Source organism: Rhinoraja longicauda, chromosome 1, assembly GCF_053455715.1.
Source record: "Rhinoraja longicauda isolate Sanriku21f chromosome 1, sRhiLon1.1, whole genome shotgun sequence".
Lineage (NCBI taxonomy): Eukaryota > Metazoa > Chordata > Chondrichthyes > Rajiformes > Arhynchobatidae > Rhinoraja > Rhinoraja longicauda.
The window spans coordinates 64658484-64686239 of NC_135953.1; the positions used below are offsets into that span (position 1 = coordinate 64658484).

The following is a 27756-nucleotide window of genomic DNA, read 5'->3' on the forward strand; positions in this document are numbered from 1 at the left end:
AGATGGGTTTTGCATCTCTAAAGAAATTGCCTTTGTCAGCTGGTAATCTATATACTAAAATTTTCATTTGTTTGTTTGTTTGTTCCTGAACTACAGCCAAAACAGTACACGATAGCGCGACAATTTTAGGCCCATCTTATTCACCGTCGTCCCTTTGGTGCTAATGGAAGAAGTTTCATTGAAATCGGTGTTATAATTTTTAAATTATTCACAATTAGAAGTTTAAATCTATCTCCTAGGGAGGGAGGGGGGAGGGAGGGAAGATAAGGGGGGTTGACTAAATTCCATTGGAATATTTTGGAGGACCAAGAACCAAGAACCAAGGGAAGGGGGAGGAGGGAGGATAAGGGCGGAGATGGAGGGAGGGGAGGGGAGATGAGGGAGATGGAGTCGGAGGGGAGGGGAAGGGGGAGGGGAGCGGGAGGGGGAGGGAGAGGGAGGGAGGGGGGGGGAGAGAGGAGGGGGAGGGTGAGGGAGGGGGGGAGTGGTTAGAGAGGGTGCTCTCTCGGCTTGTATACACTGGAATTTAGAAGGATGAGAGGGGATCATCGAAACGTACAAGATTATTAAGGGGTTGGACACGTTAGAGGCAGGAATCATGTTCCCAATGTTGGGGGAGTCCAGAACAAGGGGCCACAGTTTAAGAATAAGGGGTAGGCCATTTAGAACGTAGATGAGGAAAAACCTTTTCAGTCAGAGAGTTGTGAATCTGTGGAATTCTCTGCCTCAGAAGGCAGTGGAGGCCAATTCTCTGAATGCATTCAAGAGAGAGCTAGATAGAGCTCTTAAGGATAGCGGAGTCAGGGGGTATGTGGAGAAGGCAGGAACGGGGTACTAATTGAGAATGATCAGCCATGATCACATTGAATGTCAGTGCTGGCTCGAAGGGCTGAATGGTCTACTCCTGCACCTATTGTCTATTGGCTATGAGGAGGGGGAGGGGAGGGGGCGGGGGGAGGGGAAGGGGAAGGGCGGGGGAGGGGAAGGGAGAGGCAAGGATGGAAGGAGGGGGTGGAGGAGTGGAGGGAGGGGGTTGGAGGGAGGGGAGGGAGGGGGGGATGTGGGGCTTAGGGGGAGATGGAATGGGGGTGGGGAAGGGGGTAGGGGAGGGAGGGCAAGGGGAGGGGAGGGGGAGGGGGAGAGGAGGGGAGGGAAGGGGAAGGGGGGTGGAGGGAGGGAGCGGGAAGGGGGGAGGGGAGAGAGGAGGTAGGGATGGAGGGAGGGGTGGGGAGGATAAGGGGGAGTGGAGGGAGGGGGGAGGGGAGAGGGAGGGGGTTAGGAAGGGAAGGATGGGGAGAGAAGAGTGAGGAGGGAGTGGGGAGGGGGAGTGGGGGAGGATAGGGTGCTGCACCAATGCAGGAGAGGATTGGGACCAACGGTTCCACTTGGTCTAGTGAATGTTCAAAGTGCAGCTTTCAATGGGCCAGTAGATGAGTGTTTCAGGGGCCTGCTGCTCCTTAGTTCTATTGTGCATGAAGCTGAGCGTGTTGTCACAATCATAGCGTGGAAGCATGCCCTTCAGCCCAACTTGCCCACACCAGTCAACATGCCCCAGCTACACGAGTCCCACCTGCCTGTGTTTGGCCAATATTCCTCCAAACCTCATGCAGGACATTGTCACTGCACTGAGTAGCTCCTTCAGACTGACTCCTTCACCCCAAGTGCGTGAAGGAGAGATATAGGAGGTCCTTCCTTCCCGCTGCTGTGAGACTGCACAACCATCACTGCTCCCAGCAGACGAGTCAACAATAACAGCTAAGAACACACAGAAAACTGATGACAATTTATGTATCTTTTATTTATTTATAATGAATGATCTCTTGCTATCCACTTTGCTGCTGTGACGCTGTAAATTTCCCCAGTGTGGGACGAATAAAGGAATATATTATTATTATTATTAAACCTGTCCTTGCCCATTGACCTTCTAACTGTTTCTTAAACGTTGGGATAGTCCCTGCCACAACTACCTCCTCTGGCAGCTTGTTCCATACACCCACCACCCTTTGTGTGAAAACGTTACCCCTCAGATTCCAATTAAATCTTTTCTGCTTCACCTTAAACATATGTCCTCTGGTCCCTGCTTCACCTAGTCTGGGCAAGAGACTGTGTATCTACCCGATCTATTCCTCTCAGGATTTTATACACCTCTAATGATTTTAACATCCTCATAAATCTTCTCTGTACCCTTTCCAGCTTGACAACATCTTTCATATAACATGGTGCCCAGGCATGTGCAACACAATAGCCTGCTGGGAGTAGAGGAATCCAATATGTTGTCAATGTGTTGCAGAGATTACTAGCTCTACCAGACAACTCAATGAAGGCAAAGAAGACATAGAAATAGAAAAATAGGTGCAGGAGTAGGTCATTCGGCCCTTCGAGCCAGCACCTCCATTCAATATGATCATGGCTGATCATCTAAAATCAGCACCTCGTTCCTGCTTTTTGCCCATATCCCTTGATTCCTTTAGCCCTAAGAACTAAATCTAACTCTCTTTTGAATGCATCCAGTGAATCAGCCTCCACTGCCTTCTGAGACAGAGAATTCCACAAATTCACAACTCTCTGTGTGAAAAGTTTTTCCTCATCTCAGTTCTAAATGGCCTACCCCTTATCCTTAAATTGTGGCCCCATTCTGTTCCCTCTGGGATTGAGGCTGATAATCTCCATAAGCTTTCAACAATAGAATTTTAAAATATTATACAATATCTATTCAAGAATGACATTTAATGACACCGTTTTATGATGCTTAACTGTGGGAAGAGTTGGAGGAAACATCCTATCCTGACTACGTGGCTGACTAGCTGGAGTTTTACCAGGTTATGTGGCCCCCTTTTGGCTGGGTATGTGCCATGTGCTGTTGATGATGCCATGAAATTAAAGGGATCTCCTCAGACCTTCCATGCTTTACTCAGAGTCATGCATAGAGCATCATCTGGGAATTAGATCATACAACATTGTTGATCTGTCTTTCCTAGTCATTATTTTTCTTTATAACAGAGACCATCTTTGCTAAGTAAAGTCATAATTTTGTCTGCAGATATATTTTACATAAATTAATATCTGTACACAAGATAGACACAAAATGCTGGGGTAACTCAGCGGGACAGGCAGCATCTTTGGAGAGAAGGAATGGGTGACGTTTCGGGTCGAGACCCTGGAAGTATGAAGAAGGGCCTCGGCCTGAAACGTCACCCATTCCTTCTCTCCAGAGGTGCTGCCTGTCCCGCTGAGTTACTCGAGCTTTTGTGTCTATCTTTGATTTCAACCAGCATCTGCAGTTCTTTCCTACACATGATTATCTGTACACATACTGGTTAATTTTGAGTCTTCATTTTGGTGCACAGGTAAACAGGCAATGCATACAATTTTAAAGTGTAGAGCAGTATCTCTGTTTCATGTTCGTGACTCTGCTCACACAATGAGCAGATTCTTATAATGTTACCTCATGTCATCCTACCATAATATCAAGAACTTAAAGTAAATGTGCATGGAAAATTCATCTAGCTGTCTCGCAGAGAAACATAGAGTTACAAGAGATCAATATACAAACTTAGAATTCTATTCATTCATTTTTATCCTGGTTATGTGAATTTAATAAAGTGTTAATCATGATTGCTGATAATATATTACCTTGAAAAATTGATGTCAGCACTGTTGCAATTTTCAAGGATGTTTAATTGTCGTATGTACTGGAAACAGATCAATGAATTTCAAACAGCAGCAGCATACGAGGTCTGTCATCATAGTATTCATAGATAACACAATACACAAAAAAAATGTTCAATAAATTAAAAGAACAATTAATATTAGTACAAAATAAAAGGCCAATGTCCCTAGTTGCAACCAATACAGTTTGTAGTTCATAGTTTAGTTGGTGTATGTCGTGTTCAAGAGCCAGAAGGCTTTTGGGAAGAAGCTGGTCCTGAACCTGGAAAATTTTCAGATTTGTTTCCTTTTTCCCGACGACAGGAGTGAAATGAGAATGTGGTCAGGGTGGTGTGGGTCATTGATGATGTTGGCTGCCTTTTTTTCAGATTGCCAACATCACTTCACAATCTGAAATAGGCATTTTCTGGATTCCAGTCATTCAAAAATTTGAATGATCTATATACTGAAGTTCTCGTTTGTTTGTTTGTTTGTTTGTTTGTTCCTGAACTACAGCCAAAATGGTACCCGATAGCAGGACAATTTTAGGCCCATCTTACTCACCGTCGTCCCTTTGGTGCTAATGGAAGATGTTTCATTGAAATCGGTGTTATATTTTTAAAGTTATTCACATTTTAAAGTTTAAATCTATCTCCTAGGGAGGTAGGGGGAGGGAGGGAGGGAGGGGGGGGGGTGGAGAGAGGGGGGAGGGAGGGGGGGTGGAGAGAGGGGGGAGGGAGGGGGAGGAGGTAGGATAAGGGGGGTTGAGGGGGATGGAGGGGGGGAGGGGAGGGGAGGGGAGGGGAGGGGAGGGGAGGGGAGGGGAGGGGAGGGGAGGGGAGGGGAGGGGAGGGGAGGGGAGGGGAGGGGAGGGGAGGGGAGGGGAGGGGAGGGAAAGGAGGAGAGGGTGCTGCACCAATGCAGGAGAGGTTTGGGCCCAAAGGGTCCACTTGGTCTAGTAAGCATTTATTTTTCATTTAGTGGCATTCTGAAAACAATCAGAGGCCACAGTGTCATTGGGCATTTTGTTTTCAGCCAAGTGGCACGTCCTAACTTTGACATAGAACTGTTCCAATATCTGGTGACGACAAGATTCTAACTATACGATATGATACTGATAAAGTTGGCTAACTAGCCTTGCCTTGCAGAGGTTGATGGGATGCTTGACTAAAGAAAATGTGGCAAAAAAATATGTGTGTACTGCAGAAGTTAAGCCCAGACAGCTAATTTGGTTGCAGAGATACTTAACTATTGTGTATATGGTCAGTTGCATGGAAGTTGTTAATGGCTGAAACTGCCTTCATGTCTGGTTACCCCAATGTGATAATTGCCTCTATTGTGTACCTTGTATTATGTGCCTTGAGCACTGAAACCTGTGCAGAAAGTTTAGTTCAGATAGCTAACTTGGGGCAGGTTTATTCCATGTATGATAAAGCCATCTGTTTGTGGATTTTGTGTGTTACCTCCATAATAAAAAGAAGCTGCATCCTGGTATTGTGGAAGTGGGTGCTCAGATCTGGCAAGTATAGCAACGTACGTAGCCGGCTCTACCACTTCCCGCCTGGGCGTTAGTGGGTAAGCTTTTTGTGTTTTAAATCGATTAGCATGGTTGTCTATTTGTTTGCTGATGACACTGTGGTGATGGGCCTGATCTCCGATAACGATGAGTAGGCCTACCGGAAGAAGGTGGCTGATCTGGCACTCTGGTGTCAGGACAACAGCCTCCTCTTGAATGTCACAAAAACTAAGGAGTTGATTGTAGACTTTAGAAGGGCTCAACGCCACTGGAGTTAAATGGGATTACTGTGGATAGGGTGAGCAGCTTTAAATACCTGGGAGTCCATATCACAGAGGATCTGAAATGGACAACACACATTGCCGTACTGGTGAGTAAGGCAAGGCAGCACCTTTACCACCTCAGACAGTTGAGGAAATTTAGAGTCTCTCTGAGGATCCTTCAATGCTTCTACTCTGGGGCTGTAGAAAGCATCTTGTCCGGGAACATCACAATCTGGTTTGGGAACAGCTCTGCCCAGGACAGGAAGGCTCTGCGGAGAGTAGTGTGTTCGGCTGAACATACTATGGGAACTACACTCGCCCCCCTGCAGGACCTATACATCAGGAGGTGCAGATCCAGAGCCAGTAACATTATGGGGGACCCCTACCACCCCAGCAACAGACTGTTCCAGCTGCTACGGTCAGGCAAACGCCTCCGCTGTCACGCTGTGAAAACAGAGGATGAGATGGAGTTTCTTCCTACAGGCCATCAGGACTGTTAACTCTCATATCACCAGGGACTAATTTAATTTACTGTATTAATTTATTTTTTGTGTTCACATTTTTTTTTCTATTCAGTTTTGTAGTTTAACACAATCCGCAGGCGTTGCCACTTTCATTTCACTGCACATCTTGTATATGTATGTGACAAATAAACTTGACTTGACTTGACAAGGTCAAGAACTTTAACAATATCATACAATATGATATGATAGAACTTTATTTATCCCAAGAATGTAATTGGTACCATGGGAAAGCTGACAGAACTTGGCAAATTTGATCCTGATTTTGCAAAATATGTGTTCGTTTTACAAGATCTTCATTTTTGTTGCTATTGTTTTGACCAGAAATTGATTGCTGTTAACAGGAATATACAATTGATGTATTCTTTCGACAAAGATGGAAAGATGAAAGGCTTAAATTTAAGGGTCCGATGAACATTCTTCGATTGAACAATCTGATGGCCAGTAAGATATGGACACCAGACACATTCTTTTATAATGGCAAGAAATCGGTGGCACATAACATGACCATGCCAAACAAACTGCTCCGAATACAAGATGATGGAACTCTTCTTTATACAATGAGGTAAAGGATTCAACATTATACATTGCAGTAATAATCCCTACAACTTTTCTATTTGGTATTGGTATTGATTTATTATTGCCGCTTGTATTGAGATACGGTGACAAATTTTGTTTTGCAATCTAACCAGGCAACTCGGACAATGCATAGATCAAACAGGTATTGCCAAAAGAGAAAGGAACAGTGCAGACAGAATATGGTGTTAGTGCAACTGCCACAATAGCGTTGATTGGGACTACATCCTTAAGTTACGAGAGGTCTGTTCAGTAGTCTCATGACAGCAAGAACCTAAATCTAGTGGTACATGATTTCAAGCTTGTGTGCCTTCTGCCCAACGGGTATAAGTGGTCCTTTATTATATTGATTGTTGAGGCAGCAGGAAGTTAGACTGATACCATGTGTCCTACCATGAAATTAATGTTAATATTGAGAACTAAATATAAAATTTAAAAATCTGTTCGTAAATGCAAAAAATGTATATTATCATGGTGTTGCTTTGCTATGACCGTGCAGGTAAATAAGGGAGGAAGAATGTAGTTTTGCATTAATGTTTGTTTACAAAGATCTTTGCATTCTAAGGGGAATCGTCCAGACGGCCACACATCTAATATATAAATGGGCTTATGAATCAAATATTTGTGTCTAAATTAGACACAAATGATTCTCAAAATAATAACATGATAGGGTAGATTCATATTGTCATTCTAAAAAAGGCATTGTAGCTGACACTAATAAGCACCCTTTTTATTTAATTCATACTTTTAAGCTGCATCTGAGAAATTGGTCCAGATGCTGGACTAAGGAATTCCCAGAATAGCGAACAAGAAACATGAGCACATTTCCAGTCAAAGTCTATCCATCCATCACATTGAGTAACTTTATTCAAGTAATAAATATTTGCTTACAAAACATCTTTTTTAACAAACCCATCCGACATTTACGGAGGTTACACATTCAATACAGGCATTCACTTCTAAATTTACAGACATTTACACAGTATCCCTTATTTGGAGGGGCGACTCCAAGACCAGATATAAGTAGTTTAACCGTTCCTGAAACTGTTGGCTGACCCTTCCCATGTGCATATAGGCCTGCTTGATGGCACATTTCAGAGACTACGAATGAAAGGAAACTAGAGTTAGGATTCCGTACTTTGGCTAACTACATAGCTAACTTACCCAAATGTGGGATTTGGAAAAACACTTAAAGAAATTATCATTATAACTTTCTCTCCCATCGCCACCATTATCCCCCCTCATCACCATTCTTAAGCCCAGCATCACCAGACCTGCTTGACCCCCAGATTCCCTTCTCTGATCTTATTTCTGATTCTAGTCGCAGATTTGAGCCCTGCACTGGTCTTGTTTTTTTGGTTTAGTTTGGTTTACAGATACAGTGTGGGAACAGGTCCTTCGGCCCACCGAGTCCACACTGACCAGCGATCCCCCGCACATTAACACTATCCTACACACACTAGGAACAATTCCCACATACACCAAGCCAATTAACCTACAACCTGTATGCCTTTGGAGTGTGGGAGGAAACTGAAGATCTCGGAGAAAGCCCAAGCGGTCACAGAGAGAATGTACAAACTCCATACAGACAGCACCCACAGTCAGGATTGAACCTGGGTCTCCATCGCTGCACGCGCTGTAAGGCAGCAACTCTACCGCTGCGCCACCGCACCACCCATGTCTTAATGATGCAATGCAGGCATTGACTTGATGTGAACACATCCCCAAAGTAGTGGGGGAATAGAGGCACAGAACAGTGAACATTAAACCTCAGCATACGGGGACAGGGATCAGCTCTGCAACTTTCACATTGGATGCATTCAAAATGTTAATTATGTGTGTTTGGTCCCAGTGTGCTACTCTCTTCCCCCTATGTCTCAGGAGATTTTTTTGCTCAATCTATTGGCAATAATTGTGAATAAAATAAATTCATTTATTTGGGGAGGGAAGCTGGGAGTCCCAGCAAGCCCAACTCATTGAATGAACCATCCAATTACTTCCACTCCTGATCTTTTTCCACAGTCCAACATGTTTTATCTTTTCAAGTATTTATCCAAATATCCTCTGAAACTTGTTATGAATCTGCTTCCACCACTCCTTCAGTTAGTACATTCTTGATCAAACAACTCACTGCAGAATGTTGATCTTGTTACTCTGAGCCTTTTTCCATTTCCATCAAATGTTTATTTGGCCTTCTGCCCTCTGAAACATACTTACTTATTCCACTGAGATGTTTCAAGTTCTGAACACTATTTCTAAAATCCTTTTTTGAACATTGCAGTCTGAAAATATATCAACACATTGCACTCGGAAAATGAATCCCTTCTGATGCAGGGTCTCATCCTAAAACATTGACTATTTCTTTGCCTTCTTGGTTGCTGCTTAACATGCTGAGTTTTTCAGCTCCAGATTCCAGCATTTGTAGTCTCTCTTGTGTAACCGATAATTAGAGATCTAAATGCTTTTGAAATGATGACACATAGAGTTGGAGTAATTCAATGGGTCAGGCAGCCCCTCTAGGGGTCAGAGATAGGTGATGTGTGGGGTCAGGACCCTTCTTTGGTAGGAAGAAAATTCTTGACCCCAAACATCGCCTATCCATATTCTCTAGAGATACATCGTGACCCGCAGGTTACTCTAGCATTTTGTGTCTTTTTTTATAAACCAGCATTGGTAGTGCCTGTGTCTACATTTATAAATGACGCGGTGTAATTTTGAAATAAATGCATTTATTGGTGAAATAACAATTTATTCCGGTGGTGGTTTCTTATGTGGTTAATTGCTCTATGTTCTGACAGGCTTACTGTTCAAGCTGAGTGCCCAATGCATCTAGAGGATTTTCCAATGGATGCACACTCTTGCCCCTTGAAATTTGGAAGCTGTAAGTATTAAGATTAGTACATAATCTGGTTTGTTTGAATTAGAAACTTTTATCATACCAGTTACATTCCGTTGCCTTCCGTGAATTAAAAACCATCTGAAATCTTGGCAGATAAATGGAGAAACGACAAAGCCAGTCATTCACTGGTGCTTGACAGTGGCTTGGAAGAGGAACAGTGAACCTTCACTTGGTGACTACACCCATACTCACCAGAGGGAGGCTGGGCCAGAGGAGCAGCTTAGTTGACCCTCCACCATGGCTGCACCACTCTTGCTCTGCCTTTTTCAGGCTTGTGGCTGTGAACAGTTTTCTTTCTCCCCGTATCTGTCGATAATGTCAAATTTCTTGAGACCTTGCTTGACCTTGCCATTCTAACACCAGAAATCAGAAGTACACAAAATGTCATATGGATACAGCAAGCTTTAGAATGCAATTTTAAGTACATGGCATTTCGAATAATTTAATTATAATTTTCATAATCTGATTTTTTTTTAAATGAGAGATCTGAAAATGGACTGAACATGCATATCATTTAATTAATATTATTTCTCAAAGTTATGGTCCATCCCAAAGAGTGTCCTCAATGTAATGTTTGCTTTTGCATCCCAATAAGTGACAGCATTAATGTCCAGAACATTTATTGTGCTCCAGATGGTTTTCATTTGCAACATTTTGATCTCCACAGCAAAGAAGGGTAGTTAATTTTTGAAACAAACAAACTACATACGCTGTAATTCTGAAATAAACACAGAAAAGAATGGAATACTCAGCAGGGCAGGCACTGTCAGTAGAGAGAAATAGAGTTAAAAGTGAAGGTGTTTGATGAGAGTCAGGAAGTGGATGTTATTTACATGGACTTTAGTAAAACATTTGACTACGTATGGGTGGCACAGTGGCTGGTAGAGTTGCTATCTTACAGCGCCAGAGATCCGGGATCGATCCTGACTACGGATGCTGTCTGTACAGAGTACACAATTTCTCAGATTAAACTCTATTTGCCACTTCTCTGCCAATTTCTGTAGATGGTCTATATCCCGTGGTACACCGTGACAACCTTCTTCACAGTCTACGATCGCACCAATCTTAGTGTCATCTGAAAACTTATTAACCAATCCGTCCAAGTAATTTATATATATATACTGCATCACAAACATCAGAGATCCCAGCACAGATCTATGTTGACCTTAAATGAACACAGACCTCCAGCCTGAATATTGTCTTTTCACTACAGCCCTCTGTCTTTATCAGTAAGCCAGTTCCAAATCCATGCGACTGTTTATCCCTTGCATCCTAATCTTCTGGATCAACCTACCATGGGGACTTCATCAAATGCCTTACTAAAATCCACGTAGACAATATCTACCATTTTCCCCTCATTGAGCACCTTCATCACCTCCTCAAAAAACTAGATCATGTTAGTAACACACGTGTAGGAAGCCATGCTGACTGTCCTTAATTAACCCGTTCTCTTCCAAATAAGAGTAAATTCTATCCTGAAGAATCCTCTCCAATAGTTTCCCTACCACTGACAGAGGCTCTCTGGCCTTTAAAGGATCAACAACAGCTCCTCTCCAATACTCTGGGACCTCTCTAAGGATGAAGAAGGTGTGAAGATCTTTGTTATCCCTTCACTTGCCTATCTCAATAAGCTGGGATAAATCCCATCAGATCCTGCCATGATCACAATGAATGGCGGTGATGGCTCAAATGGCCAAATGGCCTCCTCCTGCACCTATTTTCTATGTTTCTATCCTAGGGATTTATCCACCTTAATGGTTTTCTAGGGTCCCAACACTTCCTCCTTAATCTCAAACTACCCTTACATTTTAGTATTCTCCACACTGATCTCAGTATTCTCCATGTCCTTCTCCTTGTCAAAATAGATTCTAATTACTCATTTAGCACCTTGTCTACATCCCTGGACTCCAAGCACAAATTCCCTTCTTGATCCTTGAGCAGTCCTACTTCTCCCTGGTTCGTGTTTTTAATGTAGGGATAAAAAACTTTGGGATTTTCTTTCATCTGACTCACCAGTGCCATTTTGTGACCCATTTTGTCCCTTCTAATCGCCTGCTTGGGTTCTTTTCTACTCTCTTTATATTCCGCATAGACCAGATGTACTTTTGGCCTGGAAGTCAAACTGATTGTTAGGCCTAGGGCGGCACAGTGGCGCAGCAGTAGAGTTGTTGCCTTACAGCGCCAGAGACCCAGGTTCGACCCTGACTACAGGTGCTGTCTGTATGGATTTTGTATGTTCTCCCTGTGACCATGTGGGTTTTCTCCGGGTGCTCCAGTTTCCTCCCACACTCCAAAGACATACAGGTTTGTAGGTTAATTGGCTTCTGTAAATTGTCCCTTGTGTGTGTTATAGTTCTAGTGTATGGGGTGATCGCTGGTAGACGTGCACTCGGTGGGCCGAAAGGCCTGTTTCTATGCTGTACCTATAAAGTCTGAAATCTAGAGCCTGATTTACATTTGGGTTAGGAGCATTCCAGAGGGAACCAGAGCTGTATATAAGATGGCTGATAGTGTGGTAAACATGGTATGGTTTACTGGGTGGTCTAATTTCTAACCCAGAGGAAAGTATGGAAGATACCTGATGGTATGGTGTTGAAAACCTAAGAAAGCTCTTACCTTCATTGGCAGGGCATTGAGTACAAAAACTGGGACTTTCTGTTTCGTGGATGACACAGTGGCACAGCTGGTAAAACTGCTTCCTCGCAACACCAGAGACCAGGGTTCGATGCTATCCTTTGCTGCTTTCACAATGGAGTTTGCACATTTTCCCTGTGACCATGTGGGTTTCCTCCATGTGCTCCAGTTTCCTACCACATCCCAAAGATGTGTGGGTGAGTAGTTAAATAGCCACGATAAATTGCTCCTGTTGAATAAGTGACTGATAGAATTTGCGGGGAGTGGGGAGCGAGTGTTGATGTGAATATGGGGAGAAGAAAAGTAGGATTAGTTTAAATAGGTGGTTGATGGTTGGCCTGGATTTGGTGGACAGAAGGGTCTGTTTCTGTCCTCTATGACTCTATGATACCGCAAAGTTGCCTTTCAGCCTTTGGATTTACTGGGGCTTAGGACCCTCATCCAATCAAGATTAAACTAGTAAAGCAGAGGTTGCCAACACTTTTAGTTGCTAAAATTCAGTTCTGTAAATTTTCGATATATCCCAGCCAATGAAAGGTCACCAAATATGAGACCAGCCCAATGTAACTGTTCTTCTGTAAGAACATTAACTTCTCATCTCTATTTGGTCTCCAACTGCCAAATCTAAAAGGGGAAAAGTTTAGGATACAGGAACTGGAAATCTATTTCTACTCCTTGTCTCTTTTGGCCGCGTAATGGTCTGTTTTTAGGAACTGATTTTCACTTCCTTCAGTTGGGAAGGCAGTCATTTAATGTTGTGCATGAAATTTGCCTTATGGCAGGTCTTCCTTCAATCTCATTTTTGACCTGCTCTTCTGAGCACTCTGGAAAGGCACAGTCAAAATGGCATGTTCCTTCTCTAAGAATGTAGATTTGGTTTAAAGATGTCTTGAAGATTTATGTGGCTTTAGGTATTAGGACCAGAAAAGAACCAGGTGGACAGCTTCCTGCAATGTTTCCCGTGTTAGAGTCATAAAGAGTCACAGCAAGGAAACAGGTCCTTTGGCCCAGCGTGTCCAGCTCAACCATAAAGCACCTTTTTTCACTAATCCTACATTAATCCCATTTTTTGTTCTCCCCACATTCCCCTCAATCCCCCCAGATTCTACCACTACCTACACACTAGGTGCAATTTACTGTGGCCATTTAACTTCCTGAACCGTCATCTTTGGGATTTGGGAAGAAAAAAACTGAAGCACCTGGAGGACACCCATGCGGTCGGTCACAGGGAGAACGTGCAAGTGCCAAACAGGTAGGACCTGAGGTCAGGATTGATCCCGGATCTCTGGCGCTGTGAGTCAACAGTGAAGTGTGTTTAATTTTATACGCACCGGGAATGGATCAATGAAATTCTTACTTACTGCAGCTTTACAAGCGCCTAAACGCAATATATCAAAAATAAAGTAAATTAGTAAACAGTAATATTAGATATCCAGACCATAAAAATGAAAACCTGAAATACATAGTGCAACAAAAACAAAGTCCATTGTAGATCGTTAATGAGGTTGGGTTTTTGTTAGGGTTGTGCAGTATGCTTCAAGAGCCTGATGATTGCTGGAATCAAGCTGTTCTTGAACTGGAGGTCATGGTTGTCAGGCTCCTGTACTGCTTTCTGAATGGAGACAGTGAGATGAGCACTTGGCAAGGATGATGTGGGGTCTTTGTTTACATTAGCTAGCCCCTTCCAAGCTCCAGAAACAAAGTTGAAGCCTCGGCTTCCCCAGATTTACCCAGCCTTTCTGGAACATAAGATCTTTTCTAAACCTTCCATCCATGCCTTTCCAATGCAAAGGACTGGTGCTTTCATGCCCTTCAACAGACTCCTATGCATACTTTACCAAAGAAGGCATAAGGTATTTGGTATAGGAGGCCGATGGTCTGTTTGCCGTTATTGGTCAGGACATTGAATATAGTCATGATGTAGTTATGACTTTGGTTAGGCCACATTTTGAAAATTGCATGCAGATCGAGACAACCCTTTACAGGAACGACATGGAAGCTTTAGAAAGAATGCAAGAAGGTTTACCAGAATGCTGTCTGCATGAGAGAGTATTAGCTGGAAGGTGAGGTTGGACAGACTTGTATTGTTTTCTATGGAACGCTGGAGGTTGCGGGTTGACCTGACAGAAGTAGATAGAATTATGAGAGACCTAGATAGAGTAGACAGCCAGAACCTTTTCCCCGGGATGGAAAAATCAAATACTGGAAGGCATAACTTTAAGGTGAGAGTGAGAAAGTTTAAAGGAGATGTACTGAGTAAATATTTTTACACAAATGGTGGTGAGTGCCGGGAGTGTACTGTAGGGGTGGTGATGGAGATAGATACGAAAGTGGCATTTAATAGAGTTTTGGATGGGCACATGGGATATGCAGGGAATGGAGGGACATGTATTATGTGCGAGCAAATAAGAATTGGTCCTGGCATCATGTCTGACACAGACACTGTTGGCCGAAGGACTTGTTCCTGTGCCATACTATTTTATGTCCTATTAGAAATTGATATCATTACTATGTAAGACTGACTGCAAATTATGGATTGTGGACATGTTGTACTTCATAATAACATGCCTGGAGTTCTGTATATACTTAATTCTCATATAAATATTTAAATATATGAGAAATTAAAAAATAAATCACATTCTTTAATTGGCTGATTTCTTAGCATGGGATCCCAAAGAGAATCTGAAGGCAGTAAGATGTGGTCTGATAGAAAGTATCATCACTGTTAGGTCTTTCTTCCTTACTTCTGCTCCTCCTTATCCATCTCTTGCTGAGCATCGAGGATAAGGCCTGTGACATTGACCTGTCTACATTATGTAACATACATCTGATGACAGTACAGTTTTAGGATATCTCTATTGGATACTATGGGCCAAGAGATCCAGACAATGGAATTCAGCTTTGACTATCCTACTGAAACTCTCCACTGTATTCTACATGATTTTATGGGGCCAGATATAGTCTGCCTTAGGAATAGTCATTCAGTCTGGTTGAGGAGCTGAGGATAGGAGGAATAGCTCTCGCCCTCAAGAGTCCCATACCCACCAGTATCTAAAATACTGAGAGCGCAGTGAACTGTGACACAATGAACTTGTTACAGGGTCCATGCGTATATGACATTATTCGTAGATGGATGTTCAGGAAGGGACTGCGTTTTGTGTTTCAAGTAGAGCCCAGAGTGCCACTTGGATGCACTCATCATTCCCTGAACCTTCAGGAAGCCCGTGTTCCTGTTGAAGGTAGTGATGTTCCTACTCTTTTTGGAGAGAGAATCTCTGATATACTGTGATGTTAAATGTGGCTAATAACCCAGCCCATTCTGGAACGATCTGGATTTACGAAGTTCAAAGTGATGATAACATCCCTCTTTACAAACATTTCAGTCCAGGGAACCGTCTTTAGAAAGTGATGTGTCGTTGTTATGACTGGTTTTGGAAGCAGCCATCATCTCTGGAGAGGGATTTAAGTCAGGATCCTTATTTTTTGTTTGACTCCACGGAAGAGATCCTCCTGATCAACTCCCTCCCTTCCCATCCTCTGCTTTGGAGAGAGCAAGTGCAATAATAATTGGGATCACGTCTGCTACAACCTCAGATATGAGTGCTTAACCCCCATGCTGATCTGGATTCCAGCCAGCAGCATTCTAAATGTCTGAACCCACTGTGATTCTGGATACACTGATCTGTCTTGGCATAGCGGTCAGTGACATAGAGCATTCCCACTTCATTGCATATGCAATGATTTTCAGATGTATGAGAAAGCTACTTGAAAATGTCTGAAGAGATAACAGTATGTGAACCAAATGCCAATTGTTTTAGATTTATCCTATGAATCACAACAAAAAGAGAACAAAAACACACTTATGTTTATATCTTTGTGTAGTCTAAAATAGAAACGAAGATTGAGTTTGATAGCTATATTTTCAGGGCAAAATGGTTTAAATCTGTATTGGAAAATCACCAAGCTGTTACTATTGTAATATAATTTATGCTTCTCATATCATTTTGAAAGATTTTGTCAACTTCCCCTCACCCACATCTCCTGCGAGTCGGATTTAGAACTATTTGACGGCAGCATTATTGGAATGATGCAGTTTTATAATTACTGTCGTCACCAATGATCCATCACGCAGAGAAGCTCATAAATATTCTCAGTGTAACAGCTCACTGAAGTGGTGTGCAGCCATCTGATTATAAAACTACAATTCACAAAAATGCTTGTTATTTACAAGACGTGCTTCTTGTGCATAAGGGCTGACGTGTACAAGGGAATAAATCACTCTACTGCTCAACAGAACACAAACGGTAGTCACTTTTCATTTTTCTCCAGATAGCTGTGCTAATACATTTTCACTTTAGAAAATGATTCCATCAGTTTCCTTATCTGCAAACGTCTGACAGTCCATCTATTTTCCACTTCTTCGGATGTATCTAGTTTTTTTTCCAATGAATGTCTACATCTATCAGAACCATTGTGAAAATCTTCGCATTCCTCCGCGTATATTTTTGCAAAAGGGTGATTGCCCACTGCAAAACTCTGTTTTGCCTGATTAATGCATGTATCCAGTTGCGTGCTGGCTATGCAGACATGTACGTTCGCTCCAACAGGCAGCTCAGATGTGTGTGTCCTCCCAATTAATATTAATGCTCCAGATGCTTTAAGCTTTCCTCAACTGTCCCAGAGGGCATCGGCCATGCTGTTACCTAATGTAAAATGCTTTTTGGATTTGCTCAATCTTCTGAGCTTCCAGACTTTCAACTGGCTGACTTGTAAAGTAAAGAAGCTGAATCGTCAGTAACGTATCCTTGCTTTACAAGAATTACCTTTGCTCTTTTAATTCCACTTAAGATTCGATTCCCTGAACTTCAGTCCTGCCAACACACACACCTGCCCAGAATGAAATGTAAATTTGGAAATCATAAAATGGCATGTTTTTATTTAGAGACATGGATATATTGTTTGTGGGTGCTCTGAAATTGGACCTGGTGACTCTTCCCAGCATTTACTGTTTTCATTTAATGTTTACAGCATCTGCAAATATTTGAATTTTATTCCTGTGGTGTTAGGAAATTAATTTGAAATCTATTAAAAAGAGTTTTACTCTGCTCTCACTCTGCAGTGCCAGACACCAGTGCTTTATTGCTGAGGCAGAGTGACAAAACGATATAAATAAATCCAAATTTTGGATGAGTAACCAATTTCACCAAAAAAAGTCACATTAGAAATTTTCCGATGCTGCTGCAGGAACTCCAACAAGGAACGTTGAACCTCCAAGAAATCTGCTTCTACAGGTAGAAGTGCAGGAGCCTCGGGGAATCTTTGAGAAATATCAGGACTGGAGAGTTTATTTTGGAGAATATTGTGCAGTAAATATCTTTCACTAATTTTCTTTAATATCCTTGCATTCCCATCCCTTAATATTGTTATCACGCCATTTAGAGGGAAAAAGATTTCAAGGCTCTATCGTCAAAGCTCTAATCAAAACTGCAAATGTAGTACCTGTTGATTTATTTTCTAATGATTTTAATGCAAGCAGTGTCCTCATGTACTTGTCTTTCTGATCATGCCAGATCATATTTCTTAGGCAAATGGAAGTGCAGGAGACCTGGATAATCCTTGAGGAATGAATATCAGCACTGTTAAATCATAAATAACTATATGAATCCACCATAGCTGTCTATTAATGTAATTGCAATGAGAGCTATTACTGGTGCACTGTTTCTAGTTTTGAATCTGAGCATTGCAATGATGCCCCTTAAGTTAAAGGGGTGTTTATGATCCCTTTGAGGTATTGACTCACTTTTAATGAGAATCAGGCACTGATTGCCAGCAGTTTTATTGAAGGAAGAAAAATGTCTGCTTTCTGCTTTTGTTTCTCCAGGTGGACTCTATGTACACTGGGGATGAAAGGCAGAGTAGTGCTTAAGCCAAAGACAATAATCTCTGTTCTCACAATTCAAACTACCATTATTGCATTTGCAGATGCATATACCCGCTCAGAGGTGACTTACAATTGGACTTATGGACCTGCAAAATCTGTGGAGGTTGCAGAAGATGGTTCTCGCCTGAATCAGTATGATCTACTCGGCCAAACTGTGGGGGAAGAACTTATCAGGTCCAGTACAGGTTTGTAAATAGCATTGTAGAAAAATAGTATTGACATTCACAAAATCTTTATATTGAAAAGTCATGTAAATTATCGTTTTAAACATCTGAACATGTTTAGGAACTTCAGTTATCATTTGGGAAATGCATCTTTTACTGAGAATTGCAAGTTATTTTGATTTTGGAATAAATGTAGTCTTCTGGCAGAGGCTGTTTCTGCCAGAATACCAGATTTCTGGGGATTTCAGAATGGCAGGCAGTGACTAGTGGGGTACCGCAAGTCTCGGTGCTGGGACCGCAGCTATTTACAATATACATTAATGACTTGGATGAAGGGATTAAAAGTAACATTAGCAAATTTGCAGATGACACAAAGCTGGAGGGCAGTGTGAACTGTGAGGAAGATGCTATGAGGTTGCAGGATGACTTGGACAGGCTGTGTGAGTGGGCGGATGCATGGCAGATGCAGTTTAATGTGGATAAGTGTGAGGTTATCCACTTTGGTGCTAAGAATAGGAAGGCAGATTATTATCTGAATGGTGTCAAGTTAGGAAAAGGGGATGTACAACGAGATCTGGGTGTCCTAGTGCATCAGTCACTGAAAGGAAGCATGCAGGTACAGCAGGCAGTGAAGAAAGCCAATGGAATGTTGGCCTTCATAACAAGAGGAGTTGAGTATAGGAGCAAAGAGGTCCTTCTACAGTTGTACAGGGCCCTAGTGAGACCGCACCTGGGGTACTGTGTGCAGTTTTGGTCTCCAAATTTGAGGAAGGATATTCTTGCTATTGAGGGCGTGCAGCGTAGGTTTACTAGGTTAATTCCCAGAATGGCAGGACTGTCATACGTTGAAAGACTGCAGCGACTAGGCTTATATACACTGGAATTTAGAAGGATGAGAGGGGATCTTATTGAAACATATAAGATTATTAAGGGGTTGGACACGTTAGAGGCAGGAAACATGTTCCCAATGTTGGGGGAGTCCAGAACAAGGGGCCACAGTTTAAGAATAAGGGGTAGGCCATTTAGAACAGAGATGAGGAAAAACCTTTTCAGTCAGAGAGTTGTAAATCTGTGGAATTCTCTGCCTCAGAAGGCAGTGGAGGCCAGTTCTCTGAATGCTTTCAAGAGCGTGCTAGATAGAGCTCTTGATAGCGGAGTTAGGAGGTATGGGGAGAAGGCAGGAACGGGGTACTGATTGAGAATGATCAGCCATGATCACATTGAATGGTGGTGCAGGCTCGAAGGGCCGAATGGCCTCCTCCTGCACCTATTGTCTAATGTCTATTGTCTATTTGTTTCTAAATACAATACACAAACACTTCTTCCACTCACCCCTCTTTTCTTTGTGATATCACATCAGGATATCATCTCTTCTAACATGCTAGAATCCCACAGACGTCTCACCAGCTCCCGGTCGAATAGACTCAGCATCATTCCGATAGTCTCCTGTTTGCCCCATTGCACCATATTTTGTTTAGAAAGTTATTGATAATGAAGTAGCCATCAAGTAGCCTGCTAGGTTAATCTGCTCCCACCCCATCCACTCCCCACAGAATAGGATGGCATTGTTCAGAAAACCTTTTGCTACACCTAAGGTTCAGGCCCCAACATGTATCACTCAAGGAAAACCACAACTTATACAAACAATTATTGATAGTTAACCAACATTGTACTAAAAGTTATACTGTATTGTATAACCTCTATTAACCATGTTACGTGGGCAGCTAGAAATACTGTCCCCAATGCTTGCAAAGCAGTGAAGGTCTCCTGAAACCAAGGGGATTGTACTGATATTTATATTAGAATTTTAAAGATTATAGATAAAGATAAATACTTTATTTGTCATGTATCGAGGTACAGCAAAATTAATTTTTGTACACAGTTCAGTACAGGTACCACTATACATAAGAATTTCAAGTCTGATCAGTGTGTATTTGGTGGGCCGAATGGCCCGTTTCCATGCTATATCTCCAAATGATTCAAGTAATTCAAGTAAGAATTAAATAGTTCTATCTGGGACATCTATATACTAAAACTCTTGTTTGTTTGTTTGCTTGTTCCTGAACTACAGCCAAAACGGTACACGATAGCGTAACAATTTTAGGCCCACCTTACTCACCGTCGTCCCTTTGGTGCTAATAGAAGTTTAATTGAAATCAGTGTTATATTTTTTAAGTTATTCACATTTTAAAGTTTAAATCTATCTCCTAGGGAGGGAGGGGGAGGGAGGGAGGGGGAGTGGAGGGAGGGTGGGAGGAGGAAGGATAAGGGGGGTTGAGGGGGATGGAGTGGGGGGAAGGGGGGTGAGGGGGAGAGGGGGTGGAGGGAGGCGAGGGGAGGGGGTGATGGGGGGAGGGGAGGGGAGGAGGGAGGGGAAGGAGGGGGGGATGGGGAGGAGGGATGAGGGAGGGGAGGGAGGGAGGGTGCTGCACCAATGCCACAGAAGTTTGGGCCCAATGGGTCCACTTGGTCTAGTATGACAATGAAACACTCTTGACTCTCTTGACTCTTGACATAAGCACTTAGATACATCTTAGATAAGCATCACAGGTGCTCCACTGCTCTGTGCAGCTGCAGGCTGTGTCCGGTCCACACACTCGGCCTTTTGGATCGGTGCCTGAACCAGCCCAGCCCCAGGCAGTTCCCGGGCCTCCAGTGGCACACTCCTCCCGCAGTCAGCCTGCTTACCGGCCCTCTGTTCCCACTCCCTCCCAGAATTTTCCCAGTAAAGGGCCTGTCCCACTTAAGCGATTTTTTAGGCGACTGCCAACGACTGTCAAAGTCGTAGCAGATCGCCAACATTTTCTTTTACCCGACGACAATGACCACGACAATGCCGAGTCAGGTCGAGATTACACCGTCTTCGGAAACATCGCAAAATTCCCACGCTGTCAATGATTCTCCGGCGTCCTGATTTTCGCCGAAATCACTGACAAGTCTGTAATTACTTGAGAGTTTTGAAATATAACATCTTGCCTGGGTTACTTGAAAACCAAGCTTCACGGTAACAAGGCATAAACTGGATTTACTTCCAGTTTACTAATAGTAGTATTAAGAAATTTAATTTTAAACGTGGTTAAATGGATTTTTGTGCAGTGTGTGGGCATTCTTTGAAAATGTACGGGAGATGCATATCTGGTTTCTGGGTTGCATATCTGGGTTGGGAGCCTACTTTAAATGTAATCGCTGATGGCCATAAACATCGCGAAAATTCCCACGCTTACCTGACCGTCAAATTGTCGTCTCCAATCTACCTGTCAAATGTCCTGACGGTAAATAAATTGGTTAAACACAAGTATTTTATGGTATCTTCAAATTACTTTACTTAATTTAATATTACGTGCTTCTAATTGCATCTAAGACAACCTAGCAAACCTGGGGACAGCATGCGACAGCGCCCGCAATAAGCAACGATACCTGGCGACAAGCCAGCTGTCGCCGAGAAATTTCAATCCGGTTGATTTCTCAGCGGTGCGCCAAGATCCACTACGATTCTTTGAAGATTCCACACGATCATGCCCGCGATACCCCGGCGAACTGTCAGCGACAGCCTAGTCGCAGGCAGTTGCCTTAAAATCGCGTAAGTGGGACACGCCCTTCAGCTGCCTGGCCTGTGAAATGCTTTAATCCTGATTATATGACCCGCCAACTGAATGTGATTATTTACAAAATAAAGCATTGTATTTCATTACAAAGAAAAAGAGCATCAAGGGAGAATGCCATTGCCAATATCTTGCATTGTATTTGATCTGCAAGAACATAAGAACTTTTGTGTCCCTTTTTATAATTGTAATTATTGGGGGAAAATAAATATTAGGTTTTAAATATATTAATCTCTATGAACTTTCACATGCAATGAGAAAGACAAATAAATTTCACAAGTTCATTGTTGTTCATTACAAGTTCCCACTGCCTGATTCTAGAACGTTTGGCTTTCTGAAATAAAAAGTTGATAAAGTACAGTTAGGAGAGATTATCCAAGCTTTAATTTTGTTTTTTGGAGTCTGGAAAAGGATGCTTGTTTCTGCATTCACCAAATTTACATCAAACACTGCTCTTTACCTGGACTAACTGAATGGTATGGGTTACATCTACAGTATGTAACGCAAACTCTGCCTCATTCACACCTAAATTGGTAGCTGCTACATTATGAATGCTGAATGGGCTTGCCACCTGATTAATTGCTTCAATTCTGGTTATTTACAAATCAGCGAATAATCACTTACATTTTAAAGGATACCCAGATAACAATTAGTAAATAGCAGTAACAAGCTGAGTGCAAGACACTGATTTATAATTTGTACATGATTTTGACTAGGTATTTAGTATTATCATGGCGTTTGGCAGTGTTTTGGAATAACAGGATATGTCATCTGGAACTGATCCGTTTCGAGAGTTTTTGGAGTTCTCAAAAAAAGCTACAGGAAATGAAATTGAAATGTGATGCTACAGTAATTATTTGCCCATTTGACGAACAAGTATAAATGCAGCAGATTTGTTTAAATTAACATTAATGTTTGAATTCAGTTGGGTGTCTACTCTCAATTTAGTCTGATTGAAAGCAACTAAAAATCTATTTAAAGCTACATTTATTCAATGGTACAAGTATTGGCCTGATATTTGCAGATGTGACGATTTGAAACTAAATGGTTTTAGCAAGTTGGATTAAAGAAAATCCCAAGGCTTTTCATACCCACATTAAAACTAAGAAGGTAACCAAGGAGAAGGTATATCTGCTCAAGGATAAAGGAGAGAATTTGTGCTTGGATTCAGGGGATGTAGACGAGGAAATAAATGAGTACTTTGCGTCTGTTTTCTACCAAGGAGAAGGACAAGGAGGATAGTGAGATCAGTGTGGAGAATACTAATATGCAAGGGTAGTTTGAGATTAAGAAGGAGGAGGGCTTGGGGACTTTCAAAAGCATTAAGGTAAATAAATCTCCAGGACCTGAAGGGATCTATCCCAGGTTATTGGGACAGGGCAGATAGGAGATTGCAGGTGCTTTGATGAAGATCTTTGTGTCTTCTCTAGCTATACATGAGGTTCTATAGAACTAGCTAATGTTGTTCCATTGTTAAAGAAGGGAAGTAGGAAAATTCAGGTAAGGATAGGCTGTTGAGGCTCATGTAAGAGATAGAAAACCTATTGGAAATTATTCTTCTGGATAGGTATTAGCCCCATTTGAATGGAGTGAGTTAGTTAGGGACTGTCAGCATGGCTTTGTACACAACAGGTTGTTTCTTACTAACGATAAGTTTTTTGAGGAGGTGACAAAGGTGATTGATGAGGATAGCAAGATGAATGTTGACTACTTGGATTTTAGTAAGACATTTCATAAGGTGCCCCACGGCAGGCTGATCCAGAAGATTAAGATGCACAAGATTAACAATGACTTGGCCGTATGGATTCAGAACTGGTTTACTCACAGAAGAAAGGGTTGTGGTGGAAGAGCAATATTCAGGCTGGAGATCTGTGACCAGCGTAGTTCCACCGGGCTGGGGTCTCTGCTGTTTGTGATTGCCAATGACACCAAGATTACTGAGATCATGAGATCATAGATTGTGAGAAAGGCCGTCAAAGTATATAGCGGAAATGGGTGGAGAAATGGCGGATAGAGTTTAATCCAAGCAAGTGTGAGATGTTGAATTTTGTGAGCTCTAATATAAGAGGAAAATATACAATTACTGACATGACCTTTAACAACATTGATGTACAGAAGGATTTTGGTGTCCAAGTCCATAACTCCTTGAAAGTGGTAAAGAGTAGAGTGGCATATTGCATGCATATTGTATGCTTCAGTGATCAGGGCATTGAGCATAAGAGTCAGCAAGTCATAATGCAGCTTTATTGGACTTTGGTTTGGCTATATTTGGAGTACTGTGTGCAGTTCTGGTTGCCATAGCAGGGCGGATGTGAAGGTTTTGGAAAGGTGCAGAGGAGGTTTACCAAAAAGACGCATGCAGCAGGGTGTATTAGCTAAAGAGAGAGTTTGAACAGAGCTTAAGTGTTTTCTCTGGAATGCCGGAAGTTACAAAGAGTCCTGATAGAAGAGATATTATGATAGGCATAAATAGGGTAGACAGTCAAAATCTTTTTCCCATGATGAAAAAATCAAATACAAGAGGGCATAGTTTTAAGGTGAGGTGAGCAAAGTTTAAAGACTCCTCACATGCTCTCTGTCTCCTCAATAACTTTCAGTTTCCAGGCCCCCACTCCCTCATCTGTACCATGGATGTCCAGTCACTCTACACCTCCATCCCCCACCAGGATGGTCTTGAAGCCCTACGTTTCTTCCTCGACCGCAGAACCAGCCAATTTTCCATCTATCAATACTCTCCTCCGCCTAGCAGAGCTGGTTCTTACGCTCAACAACTTCTCCTTTGACTCCTCCCACTTCCTCCAAATCCGAGGCGTAGCTATGGGCACTCGCATGGGCCCCAGCTATGCCTGCCTCTTTGTCGGGTATGTCGAACAATCCCTGTTCCATGCGTACACTGGCCCCATCCCCGAAACTCTACCTCCGCTACATTGACGACTGCATTGCTGCTACCTCTTGTACCGATGCAGAACTCACTGATTTCATAAATTTCACCACTAATTTCCATCCTGCTTTTAAATATACTTGGACCATCTCCGACATCTCCCTACCATTTCTGGATCTCACCATCTCCATCAGAGGAGACAGATTAGTGACCGACATCTACTACAAACCTACTGACTCCCATAGCTATCTTGACTACACTTCTTCCCACCCTGTTTCCGGTAAAAACTCTATCCCCATCTCCCAATTCCTCTGTCTATGCCGCATCTGCGCCCAGGATGAGGTGTTTCATACTTGGGCATCAGAGAGGTCCTCATTCTTTAGGAAACAGGGGTTCCCCTCTTCTGTTATAGATGAGGCTCTCACGAGGGGCTCCTCTATATCTCGCTGCTCCGCTCTTGCTCCCCCTCTCCCCATTCGTAACAAGGATGGAGTCCCCCTTGTCCTCACCTTCCACCCCATCAGCCGTCGTACACAACAAATTATCCTCCAACATTTCCGTCACCTCCAATGGGATCCCACTACTGGCCACATCTTCCCATCTCCACCCCTTTCTGCTTTCCGCAGAGACCATTCCCTTCGTAACTCCATGGTCCACTCATCCCTTCCCACCCAAACCACCGCCTCCCCAGGCACTTTCCCCTGCAACCACAGGAGATGCAACACCTGTCCCTTTACCTCCCCCCTCGACTCCATCCAAGGACCCAAACAGTCTTTTCAGGTGAGGCAGAGGTTCACCTACACCTCCTCCAACCTCATATTCTGTATCCCCTATTCCAGATGTCAACTTCTCTACATCGGCGAGACCAAACGCAGGCTCTGCGATCGTTTCGCTCAACACTTTCACTCAGTCTGCATTAACCAACCTGATCTCCCGGTGGCTCAGCTCCCCCTCCCACTCCCAGTCTGACCTTTCTGTCATAGGCCTCCTTCATTGTCATAGTGAGGCCCAGTGCAAATTGGAGGAACATCTCATATACCGCTTGGGCAGTTTACACCCCAGCGGTATGAACATTGACTTCTCTAACTTCAGATAGTTCCTCGGTCCCTCTCTTTTCCCTCCCCCTTCCCAGTTCTCCCACTCTCTTCCTGTCTCCTGCTATCTTTGCCATGCCCCCTCCCCTGACATCAGTCTGAAGAAGGGTCTCGACCCGAAATAGTGACATTTAGACTTTTGCACAGGCCTGTTGGTATGGGGGGAATGGAGGAATATGGACTATGTGCAGTTCGATCAGAGTTGGTCTTGGCATCATGTTCAGCAAAGGCATCATGATGAGGCATGTTAAAATGCCACTGCACAGTTGGAAAGAGATAGGATACAAGTGGGGGAACACGGCATTTCTGTCTTTGGTGTTGTGTTTTGTTATGCACGTTCCAAAGTTCTGTTATGTATTTAATTCTTTCAAATGAGTATTTCAATGTATGAGGAATTTAACAATAGATCACAATCTTTCTGGCTGATTTTCTAGAATGGGGTCTCAATGTGTATCTGAAGGCAGTAAGGTGTGGTCTGAAAGGAATTATCATCACTATTAAGTCTTTCTTCCTTACTTTGTGCTCCTTATCGCTCACTTGCTAGGTGTCTACATTATATAAGACCTTCAGCTGTCTACATTATATAACTTAGAAGATAGACACAAAATGTTGGAGTAACTCAGCAGGACAGGCAGCATCTCTGGAGAGAAGGAATGGATGATGTTTTGGGTTGAGACCCTTCATACTGAGAGTCAGGGGAGAGTGAGACAGAGATATGGAAGGGTAAGGTGTGAAAACACAGATCAAAGGGGACCGATGATAGTACAGTGTTAGGTAATCTCTGTTGGGTACGATGGGCCAAGGAATCCAGACAATGGTATTCAGTTTTGACTACCCCACAGAAGCTCTCCGCTGCATTCTATCTGATTTCATGAGACAGATGTTCTCATGATGTTCTGTCTGAGGAGTGAGATTCCAGTCTGGTTTGAAGAGCCGCGAATAGGCAGTATAGTCCTCACCATCAAGACTCCCATTACCCATAATTACCCATCACAGTAAAATACCGTGAGCAGAGTGGACTATAACAGAATGAACTTGGCACAGGACGTTCATGCACATATGATATTGCAATTATTTGGATGTTCAGAAATGATAGCATCTGTGTTCCAAGTGGAGCTTAAAGTGCTACTTGGATGCACTCATCATCCCTGAACCTTCAAGAAGCCTATGTTCCTGTTGAAGGTAGTGATGTTCCTACACTTTTGGGAGAGAGCATCTCTGATATACTGTGATGTTGAATGTGGCTAATAACCCAGCCCATTCCTGATGGTCTGGATCTAAGAAGTTCAAAGTGATGATGGCATTACATTACAAACATTGCAGTTCAGACACTGTCTTCAGAAGGTGACGTGTCATTGTTATGGCGGGTTTTGAATGCACCATTGGCTCTGGAGAGGAATTGGACTCAAGAGCCTGACTCTTGGTCAACTCCATGGAAGAGATCCTCTTGATCAGAGCTCTACCCATCCTCTGCTTGGATCTGCATTACAAAGAGAGCCTTACCACTAGCTTCTCTCTTATATCTCTTATACCTGGTTATTCTAAAGTGCTCCAGGGGCAAGTCTCAATTTTTCATGGTTGGTAAAGGATGGATTCTTTTTTTCCTAATCAGAAAAATTCGAATTTCTCCTGCTCCAAAAGTCTTATTGGCTGACCTAGACTTTGGCAAAAGATGTCCAGTTAACAATTACAACTGGTGCAAGGACCTGCTTGCTCATGTGTGGCCCATCCTGGTTCCGTTTAATTGTGTGAATTGAATCTGTTTTACAGGGTAGGTGTCAGTTAGGTTTGGCAAATGGATTGACAAAACCTCTGCACTCAGCACACACAGTATTCAATGAATAAAAGTCATGTGTGGCTTGTGGCACTGCGACATCCCAGTTGCATTTGCTGATTGGTTTTATGCCCCTGAAAAATATAGGTGCATCATGATTAAATGTCTAGGACAATATCTCTGTGTGCACTTTTGCTTGTAAAGATCTGGAGGTCTCTCGCAAAATTGATTTAACTTGTTGTC

At 42.8% G+C, this 27756-nt stretch overlaps 1 protein-coding gene across 3 annotated transcripts in view; it reads left to right on the forward strand.

The window, feature by feature from the left end:
- The window catches only part of LOC144593439 (gamma-aminobutyric acid receptor subunit alpha-2-like), a 178194-nt gene that overhangs the window by 119493 nt on the left and 30945 nt on the right, over positions 1 to 27756 (forward strand). For all 3 annotated transcript variants that reach the window (XM_078399021.1, XM_078399004.1, XM_078399013.1), the window contains exons 5-7: positions 6293 to 6513; positions 9323 to 9405; positions 18040 to 18183. In XM_078399021.1, coding sequence (XP_078255147.1) covers positions 6293 to 6513; positions 9323 to 9405; positions 18040 to 18183 — 448 coding nt within the window. The remainder of the gene's footprint in view (positions 1 to 6292; positions 6514 to 9322; positions 9406 to 18039; positions 18184 to 27756) is intronic.